The sequence below is a fragment of the Scleropages formosus genome, chromosome 13 (assembly GCF_900964775.1).
Source record: "Scleropages formosus chromosome 13, fSclFor1.1, whole genome shotgun sequence".
NCBI lineage: Eukaryota > Metazoa > Chordata > Actinopteri > Osteoglossiformes > Osteoglossidae > Scleropages > Scleropages formosus.
The window spans coordinates 21,083,332-21,093,772 of NC_041818.1; the positions used below are offsets into that span (position 1 = coordinate 21,083,332).

At 48.8% G+C, this 10,441-nt stretch overlaps 1 protein-coding gene across 2 annotated transcripts in view; it reads left to right on the forward strand.

Moving 5' to 3' along the window:
- LOC108923214 (CXXC-type zinc finger protein 5-like) overlaps positions 1 to 9,921 on the forward strand; it is a 14,121-nt gene extending 4,200 nt beyond the window's left edge. The window contains exons 2-3 of one of the 2 annotated variants that reach the window (XM_018733861.2): positions 1,204 to 2,108; positions 8,843 to 9,921. In XM_018733861.2, the coding sequence (XP_018589377.2) occupies positions 1,204 to 2,108; positions 8,843 to 8,887 (950 nt within the window). In that variant the 3' untranslated portion in view covers positions 8,888 to 9,921. The remainder of the gene's footprint in view (positions 1 to 1,203; positions 2,109 to 8,842) is intronic. The other variant, XM_029257622.1, reaches the window with a different exon arrangement.
- The last annotated feature ends 520 nt before the right edge of the window (positions 9,922 to 10,441 follow it).

A 10,441-nucleotide genomic window follows, 5' to 3' on the forward strand; every position in this document is an offset into this window, starting at 1 on the left:
TTAGCGGATCGGCAGCAAACTGTGCAGCCCGATTTATTGCTTACAATTTATTCCTTTCTTTGGGATTTTTTGTCTCTTTTTTTGTTTCGAATCAACAGCTTGTTAATTCTTTCCTTGATCAGTAAGTGGGGCTGGAATGAGTGTGATGTTGCTGAGTAGTTGGGTCGGTGTGCATTTCAACAGCTATTGCACATACAATATCTTAGACACGCAGAGGCCTTCTCTTGGACCTCAGACACTGATAGAGATGAGGCTGCAGGTACAGAGATGAGATATAGTGTCCTCTGCTTGGTTCCAATTATCTTTTTATCATTCGGCACAGCGTGGTATGGAAAAGGAGTTAAGGGTTGAGGTCAGGGGTCGCTGTGGGTGGTGTACGTAGGTGGACGAGTATTGTGCAGCTTTCAGTTGCATAATACGGAGCAACATATACACGCATAGCTTCGTCCACACACAGACACACGTTCAATGTGTCAATACAGACATGTATATCACATACAGTGTGTGTTACGTGTTGGCATATGTGTGTAAATGTAATAATGTGTTAGTGTGTTTGCCTTTGTTAATTAGCAGTTTGTGTTGATGCACAGACAATAGTAACAGTTATGTTACATTAGGGCAGCAGGTGGCGTAGTGGTTAATGCGTCACCTTACGATCAGAAAATTCAGGTTTCGATCCTACTCGCTGCTATAGTCGCGTTGAGAAAGGTACTTACACTGAATTACTCAGGTAAAATTGCCCACCCGTATAAATGGGTAAATAATTGTAAGTACTTTAGTGTAAAAACATTGCGAGGCCCTTCAAGGAAAGCCTTGGCTAAGTAAAATAATAATAAAATAATAATTATATTAATAATCCCCTTTCTTTTAATGACTGGAATGTCTCATACGAGTCGGCTGTGAGGTACAGTAACGAATATGCGCCGTCTCCGTGACAGCAGCTCTGCGTGGTCATTCCTGTTGGCTGAAGAGACACGCGCTTCCTGTGCGATGAGCAATACTCACCAAACTGTAGTCACGGTCACGTTTTTTATGGTACCCTCACTTAAACTGATAGAAGCGCCTAGACCAGTAAGCAGTTCTGCTGTCTGTTCCACTGACGTAACCTGCTCATAATTCGTCCCCGAGTTTCCCAAAATGTTAAAACTTTGTTGCCGTTGAGGGATTTAAAGGCTTTTCTCTTTCCCTTTTTCCATTCATCAGCCTTCAATTGTTCCGAGGAAAGATGCGGGCGAAGGCGGCGATCTAGAGCGAAGTCAGGGGCTCCGGGGGCTTCCAGTGGCAGACTCACCAGCAGGGGTGTGGTCACTCTCACCTGGGCTTTGAACAGACGGTCGGCATCGGCAGCACCCCGCACGCGCTGGACCATGTCTGGCGGACACTCCGAGGGCAGCCGAACCACCGAGGCCCTGGACAAGAGCAGCTGCAGCGAAGACGCCCAGCCCCCTGTGACCGAGCGCCGCAACCGGAGTGGCATCATCAGCGAGCCGCTGAGTAAGAGCCTGAAGAAGTCGCGCACCCTGTCGCAGTATACGGCCAGCTGCTCCGTGGCCAATGGACTCTCGCAGAATGGCGTTGGTGCCGGCGAGGTCAAGAGCAACTCTACCTCCACACAGCAGCGGCAGCCCGCGGCACCGGCCAAGTCAGAGCGGGCCTCAGAGCCGGCACTGGAGGGACTCAACGGGCTGCACTTTGCCCAGGCTGCGGAGCTGCTGAAGCGGGCGGGCATGCTGCTGCCCGGAGAGCAAGGTGCGGGCGACCCGGAGGGAGTCTCTGGCGGCGATGCCATCGGCAGCCCCGCAGACTTCCCCTACATGGCCGGCTTCCCCTTCAACCCCGGGCTCTTCATCATGACGCCCGCCGGAGTCTTCCTCGCCGACAGCGCTCTGCACATGGCCGGCCTGGCGGAGTACCCCATGCAGAACGAGCTGGCCTCCGCCATCAACTCGGGCAAGAAGAAGCGGAAACGGTGCGGCATGTGCCCGCCCTGCCGCCGGCGGATAAACTGCGAGCAGTGCAGCAGCTGCCGGAACCGCAAGACGGGTCACCAGATCTGTAAATTCCGCAAATGCGAGGAACTTAAAAAGAAACCTTCTGCGGCTCTCGAGGTGAGGGTTTGGGATTGGGTTCCATGTGGGGCGGGGCTGGGCACACAGGCCACTGGATGCTAGAGTCTGGAAGAGGGTTAGCCTTACCATGTCCAGGGCTCCTATAAGCCCGGGGGAGTCTGTTGAACAGGTGTGTCACTCAGTGTGGGGGGTCGACGGGCGCGGGTAGGGGACGGGAGATTCATGGGGAAACGGCCGAGATACACCAGAGGCTTGTCTAATTACACCGATTTGCACTCCCACAGCACTGACACCGTTAAAACTGCGCGGTGGTGGCCATTTTCTGTTTAATTCTTGCTTTCAGCTCGCAGGCAAGCCATGTTCAAATCCCTGCTGATGTTTCCTGCTAATGGAGGCCGTTGTGGGTTTGGCCATGTCCGTGTGAGGGCTGCGGCAGTGTGTGTGCGTGCGTGCGTGCGTGCGTGCGTGTGTGTGTGTGTGTGTGTGTGTGTGTGTGTTTGATGTTATGCGTCCGGGAAGGAGGGCTGCGTCGGGCTCTGGGGGTGTGTGTGCTGGGGAGTCTGCGGTGGGCTCGGCCGGTCCATCTGGCCGCGAGGCTGTCATCTGGAGCACCAGGTGTCAGTGCGCCACAGACACTCCCACTCGGCTCAAGACGGCGAGCTCAACTCCCCTCATTGGTGACTCGCCTCATCAAACGCCCCTCCAGCCCACACACCCCGGCAGGGTCACTCCTCTTTGCGATGCGACTCTTCCTCCAAGTCTTCGCGCTCCAACCCAGTTTGGCCATTTTCTACGTCTCCTTCAAGCAGCACTTTAAAAGAGCACTTGAAGAAAGTAGTGTTCTGTCGCACTCATGCCAAATGGTAAGCTGCTGTGAGGAAATTTTAAGGGAGACCGGAGTGCACGTAGTTCCCGAATGCTATATAAAAATAGAGGTTGCATGTCCCTCTGATGTCTGATCTACATTTAAACGACCACCAGAAGGCCCATGAACGTCTCCAGGCTCCTTCACAGCGGATTTACCGGGAAATTAGTGGTTCTGTGGAATTACCATTGTTCTGTTGTCACCCTTCACACCACAGCTCTTTGCCTGGTATTTAGTGAGTCGAACCCTTTCACACCACTTTTGTCAGGCATGGGTAAAAGGTGAGAAATTAAATTTGGTCCAGCAGGTGGCGCAGTGGTTAGAGCCACTGCCTTGCACTCAGGTTGCCTGTAACAGCCTTGAGTGAGATGCTTATCCTAAATTGATTCTGTGAAAAATTACCCAGCTGTGTAAATGGGTAAAATATTATAATTACATTAATATTATAAGTTCCTTTGGAGAAAACCATCAGCTAAATGATTAAGTAAGCAACTGTACTTTAACTGACATTTGTTTATGTTTAGAATTATATCATATGTTGCAAAATCCTTGAGCCCTTCTGCTGGAGGTGCAATCTGTCTGTCTTGTAAATCGGTAGAACAACAACTCTGGGTTAGTTTGGGCTACTTTGCAGTTTCCGGCAGGCTCCAGCAATGGTGTGTGTTTCAGAGGTGAAGCCGTCCTCTGGGACAATGCGGTATTGTTTACTAGGAGTTCCCGCTTCAAAGCCAGCATTTCCGTCTCCTGATTGGTGGATTGAGATCAGTTGTCAGCATTGTGATGTCATATTTAGCAGGTTTCTTTCCTGATTCATTCATACCGAGCTGTACAGGCTAGATTAGTGAGTGTTCTTCCGAGGCCTAAAGATGGAGGAGTCCCGGGTGCAATCGTTACGCCAAACGCTCAGTAAAGTCGAGAGTTTTATCCGACTGAGGTGCATCCTTGTTAAACTAAGCAGACAATGTGACAGTGATGTCACTTTTCTCACGATGACATCATCTGCTTCTACGCGTCTTGGCCGTGTTGCTCTTGTCACCACCTTCCACGACCTTTTAGGTGTGGAAAATGTAAGAGCAGGAAGTGTGAGCCTTTAATCTTCATCCTGTTTGCCTGTTTGCCCACGCTCTTCACCTGATCCCAGGGGCCTTCGGGTGCGGGTAACGCCACGGAGCTCGCGGAGCATGCGCTCAAGGTGTGTTTGCTCTGGCACTGGAGAGCCTCTCCGTGTGATGAAGGGACACGAAGGGTCACTGCACCGGGAGAAAGCATCCATTTACCTGGGACTCCTTCACCTGCCGCAGTCACACGCTGTGTGTTTTCCATATATAGATATATTGTGTGTGTGAACTAATGGCCAAAATGAGCACAAGACTAAATCAGTGTTACTATTTATTATGATATAAATAATGTTATATTATAACATGAGCTTTGAATACTACATCATTTAATTAATTTGTTAATTTTTCTCATTTATACACTTGGGTAATTTTTACTGTCTTAATTCAGGGTAAGTCTTCATCAAAGAGACTGCAGTTGGAGCGGGGATTTGAACCACTCTGCTATCCATAGCCCCTTTTTTTTTTTTTACTGTTAATATTGCAAGAAGTAAAAAAATGTTCAAATGACAATGTTTGTAAGTGATGAATATCCCAACCAAGAACTTAAATGTGCCAGATTTGTACGCATTACCTGCGTATCCAGAACACGCATGTGACTTCCGGGGGTGTCTGGAGTACCGTGTCACGGTCTGTTGGAGTTTTGCTGCAAAGTTTCCGCTGAACGTGTATGAGGGCGGCGAATGCGGGTCCCGCTCGCTCCGTTCTTTCTCTCAGATGCAGCTTTAGCAGGAAGGGCCGCAAGCGCGGTGGTGCGTGTGTGTGCGTGCGTGCGTGTGTGTGTGTGTCTGTGTGTGTGCGTGCGGCGGGGGGTTAGCGTCCAAGGGCTCGAAGGGGCGGCATTGACAAGGCCTTCAGGCTCTTTTCCATTGAAACCTCATGGCAGCTGCGAGGCCTCCATAAAAAACGAGTGAGGGGGAGGCAGCATGCAGAGGCCCTCCTCGCCGCTTCATACCTCGCTGGCTGGAGGCGTCTGGCTTTATTTTGGGAAAGCGACGTTGGCTGAACGGAAATAAAAAAAAAAAAAAAAAAAAAAAAAAAAAAAAAGTGTGTGCGTGTGAGAGAGCAAGAGTGAGAGAGCAGGGGATAAAAGCAACACACTGTGACACAGCGAAGTTCTGGGTTGCGAAACATGGTGGGACGGACTGGATCCCCACAAAGTCACAGAAACAGTGGTGGTCATTTAAACCGACCACGCTCGCACATTATTATTTAAAGTAAACAAGAAACTCCTGCTGATGTTTTTGTTTATTTCCCAAGTAGCTATCAGTAGTATATGCTCACAAGTTGGAACACAATCTCTTTGGACTGAACCGGGGGTTGGATCTGGAAAAGAGTCAGATAAATGAATTATTATTGTTGTTGTTCTTAATAATAATAATAATAATAATCATAATAAATATTGCTTGTAGTGTGTGTTTATGTAATAGTTTTTCTCTGTGCGTGAATGTGAGAATATTTGCCCTGTGTGTATTTGTAGCACATCTACGTTTGGTGCTTGCTGTGCGAGTGTGTGTCTGTTAGTGTATTTGCAGTATGTGTGCTTCCCTGTGTGGTGTTTGCGAGCGCTGTTCGATCACACGTCGGCGCGTAAAGGCGAAAGGGTATTAATCTGGTGTCGCTGCCACGGCCGCACGAGGCCGTCCGTCTGTGTTGGCATGTCAGCGGGAGTAGGGGACGGGGGTGGCGGGCGGGGGGATGGAACGGGGCTGGTGCGTTAACCTCGTCCAGAAATGTCAAACCCATCCAGCGTGGCTCGCTGGCACTGGTTCCGCACTGGCGCGGGAAGATGGACTTGCAGGCAGACACCTGTTGAGGCATATGTCACATCAATAGTTAGCAATAGCTGGTGAGTTTTTTGAGGGTGGGGTGCCGAGGTGTGGACGTGGGGTCGAGCTCCACCCGGGACATGACTCCATCCTCTCACCCGAGACCCCCGGAGTCACGCCTGTGCAGTGACTCCAATGTGACTCCCATGTGACCCCTTCTCATGGCTCCACCACCTCTGACGGGGAAGGTGATCCATGGTGAAGTGGCTTTTATTCCCGCTCCGTGGTCCCACTGTGGTGAAGTGACAGTGGGGTGGGGGTGATTGATCTGAGAGAAGGCAGCGGGGACCAGATTAATGCCCAGAGCAGATTTGTCTGCTGGTCAAGCCAGCGGCTCAGGGTGCATCGGTTCAATTTCAGTGGCCTAGTCTCCCTCACCCTCTTTCTCTTTCTCCATCGCTCACCCCTCCCTCCATTACCGATACGATTCAATAAAGCTTTATTGGCAAAACGAGGTGTTGATCCATAATTGAGAGACCATTTCCCTGTGTATGTGCTCTTACCTTTCACCTGTTAATGAGGGTCTCGCCGAGGGTGGCGTTGGAATGAGTGGATCGTCGAAACCCGCTTGCCGGGATCGCCGAGCTCTGGAGACGGCTTGGCATGCGACTTCTTGCCTGTTTGTGCATGCTGGGTGAGCTGTGATTTTGAAATGTAAATTTGCAGGTGTGTGTTAATGCATCGGTGTGCACTGTGCATACGTGTGTGTATAGCTGAGCGAAATTCTCTCACCACGAGCAGCGGGGAGCCACCGGTGAGGATCTCGCAGGCTCCCAGCTATTCAACGCAGTGTAAAGAACCTAAATGTGAGGGTGCAGCGGTGCGGTTCAGGGACAAAACGTTGCCCACAGATGTGTTCAGATATCTGGTTTATTAATGAGAAGTCTTGTGTGTGTGCGTGGAACACTTTGCAGGTGTGTGTTCTCTAAGCAGCCGCGTGTGTGTGTGTGTGTATTCTATAAGTTAGTTATGATGTGTATATGTGTGGTTTTGTAAGTTCATAGAGGTGTGTAAAGTACTAATTGTGTGTGTAAGTTGGTTACGATGTGTTGGATATGATGTATGGATGAGTGACCCAGTGTAAGTAGTGTATCTAGCAGTATAAGTCACCTTGGTGATTAAGTGTGTGGGCTGATAACACTACACGGAGTTCACTGGAAGTCGCTTTGGAGAAAAGTGTCTGCTAAATAAATACATGTAATGTGCAACTGGGCAGCTGGTAGTGTGGTTACAGCTGTTGCCTTTGGACCCAGAGGTCACCAGTTGGAATGCTACCTCTGGCTGTAGTACCCTTGATCTAGGTACTTACCCTAAATTGCTCCAGTAAAAATTACGCTATATAAATGGGTAAATGACTGTAAATAGCTTACGTGCTGCAAGTCACTTTGGAGAGAAGTGTCAGCTAAATGAATAAATGGAAAAAATATGTGTAATGCTAAATGTATGTAAATGTGTATGTGTGTAGATTCCGTAAGTTGGTCATGGTGTTTGTGGGCGTGTCTGCAAGGTAGTAATTGTGTGCGCATGTGTGTAATAGTGTGTGTGTGTGTGTGTGTGTGTGTCAATCGGATGGTGATGTGTGGGTTTTGTGTGCATGTGTCTAAGTTGTTCATGATGTGTGTGTGGCTAACTTTTTAATGGTGTGTGCATGTGTTTGCGTCAGTAATGGCGTGCGAGTGTTTGGAAGTTAGTAATTGTGTGTTTAAGATGGTGGTGGTGGTGGTGTGTGTCTCTAAGTTGGCTATGAAATGCATGTGTATGATTTTGTGTCTGGTAGATGGTACCGATGTGTTTGCGCAAGTGTCTCGAAGTCGTTAGAATGCGTGTCTCTAAGCTAGTAACGGTGCGGGTCTTTGCGAGTCGCTAATGGTGTGTGTGTGTGAGTGTGTGTGCGTGCGTGCGTGCCTGTGCGTGCGTGTGCGCGCAAGTGACACGAGCCTGCAGCTGAGTGGCTCCCTGCGGCGCTGATGAATGTGTGAGGCTGTATGCTGCAGTAGCTGCGGTTGGGGAGCGTCTCTGCAGCTGCCGGACGGCGTGGCCGCCCTCTGTATTTACGGAACGCAGCGCCGTCCATAAGCGCCCAGTCAGCCGCCTGTTTGTCTTCCTCGCGTCAAATGAAGTCCCGGGCCGGGCGAAGGTGGACGGAGCCGCCGGGGTAGCGACGCCATTGCGACCGGGCGCGAAGTCGTGGGAGCGACTTGTTTGGCCATCGGTGTTCTCGCTGGGTAAATAATACATGTAGGAGATCAGGTTTCACAGTGGGAGCCAACGGTGCGGCCCACGGCAGGCGCAGGGCGGGGGTGGGAGAGAGGTCTGTTTGGGACAGCCTGGCACGACGCCTCGCTCACCCAGCTGCTCTCGCCTCACGGAGGGGAGCGGAGACGGGGGACGGGGAGGAGAAAGGGACGAAGGGACAGAGAGGGTGGAGGGTGTGGCCCGACGGGTGGTGGCCTGGAGACTTTGCGAGGGCCCAAGGTGATTAGTCATTGTGGCTGTTCCAGCCACTTCTCTTGGGAAGGGGCAGAGCGTGCAATTATCTCTCACCATTATCCTTGACTATCTCGATATTTTCTGTGCCTCGATGGCCAAAAACCTTAAAGTGTCATTTTTACAGATGCTCTTCGCAATGTCTTTCCTTGCTCCCCCAACATTGACATCAGTCCCAGCGTAGCCCATAGTTGCCCAAAATCAATACTTCCTAACATGCCAGGAGCATTTTCTCAACACCGGGCCCTATCCGCAGCCTCGATGCCAGCGCTAAGAGTCCTACGGCACACCTTTGCAGCCCTGGCTACGACATCTTCGCTGTGACATCGCTATGACATGACCACACTGCCGTTACATGACCAGTACGACTCTACCGGAACACCATGGCATTTCCGCGACACCGTCACAGTACTAATATGATGACACTGAGACAAAGTCGTGATGCGCTGCTGACTCTGCTCTTCTTCTCTTCCCCAGAAGGTGATGTTGCCGACGGGAGCAGCGTTCAGATGGTTCCAGTAGGACTTCAACCCCCAAAGCTCTGTCATCGAAGTGCAATGCCACTGCTCGCTTTGACTCTCGGGCTGAAAAACAAACAAAAAAGTGAAAAATAATAAATAATAATGGATGCACCTACTTTTTTCCTGAACCAAAAATAAACATTGAGAAGTCTATGGCAACTTTCATTCCTTTTTCTATGTTCTGTTTTGGTACCGTTTGTCCTTTTTCCAGCAGTTTTTGGTCACTTTGACATGGAAGTTTTCATTGCCAAACAGAAACAAGGGACTGAGTGTGGACAATCAGCTAATTTCTGTGTCTGGTGTTTATGTCGTTTACGTGTGGACAGATAAAGTACTTGTGTAGAGAATGTAAATTTATGGCTATATTTTAAAACTAGCGACTAATGACAAGCACTATTGTAATTTAGCACCATTGTTCTTACTTACCACCTTCTGTATTTTGATTGAGTTTTTTAATTATATTTTTGTTTTGTTTTGTTTTTTTTCTGTCATAAATCTATAGTTTTGAATTTGCTCAATGTTTGTTATTAAACAAAAAAAGTTACAAAAAAACAAAACTTTTAAGATGTAGCATCCCATTTTCTGATTGAAAGAAAAATTCTTGTTTGCCGACTGGCTGCAGTGCACTTCCTGTCCCCTCCCGCCCCCAAGCGCCAAGCCTCCCCCACGACAGCGCCCCCAGCTTCGCATCCCTCTTCCTGCAGGTTCAGATGGTGTCGCACACCAGCATCTCCCCTGGAAACGTTCGAACCCTCACCTGTTTTTCTACTCCTTCCTCGTGCGAGAACCAGCCTCCTTGCGCTTCGGAGGCCTCGGCGTCTGCGGGATCCTGGTCCCATCCTCACCTGAGCACTGAGAGAATTTCGTTTTTCCGTGATGCTAACAGATCTACATCTTTTGGAGAAAAAAAGAGGAAAAAAAAAGATAAACGGTGATGTTTGTATTCATTTAGAAATTTGGCCTGATTTTTGTGAATAAAAATGAATGCATGTATTTGTGTCAAAACCTACAGCTCTGAGGTCTCTCTACTTTTATGAATCGTGCTTCTCTCTTTGTACTAAATATTGATTCATGCGGCTAAAAGAAAAAAAGCAATTCTTCGCAAAATGTGTAGGAATCTGACACCTTGGCAAACCAACGGAGACAAGTATGCAAGTCAAAATAGGATTTCACATCTTTGAAATTGAAATACTTTGTCTTTTGGGAACAGTTTTACATTTAATCCATAGTAAATACTCAAATGACCCCTGCCCTTCCCCCGACAAATTGTATACATTAGGTTACACTTAAGCCCAGCACATCTTATATTTATTTTTTTATTGAGCGTTTATTAGAGGCAGCTAGTAGCGCAGTAGTTAGAGCTGCGGCCTTTGGACCCAAGCGGTCGCAGGCTGGAATCTCGCCTCCAGCTGTAATACCGTTGAGCAAGGTACTTGCCCAAAATTACTCCACTAAAATTCCCTGGCTCTTTAAATGGGTAAATAATTGTAAGTATATTAACACTGTAAGTCACTTTGGAGAAAAGCGTCAGCTAAATAAATGTATTAGTTTAAAT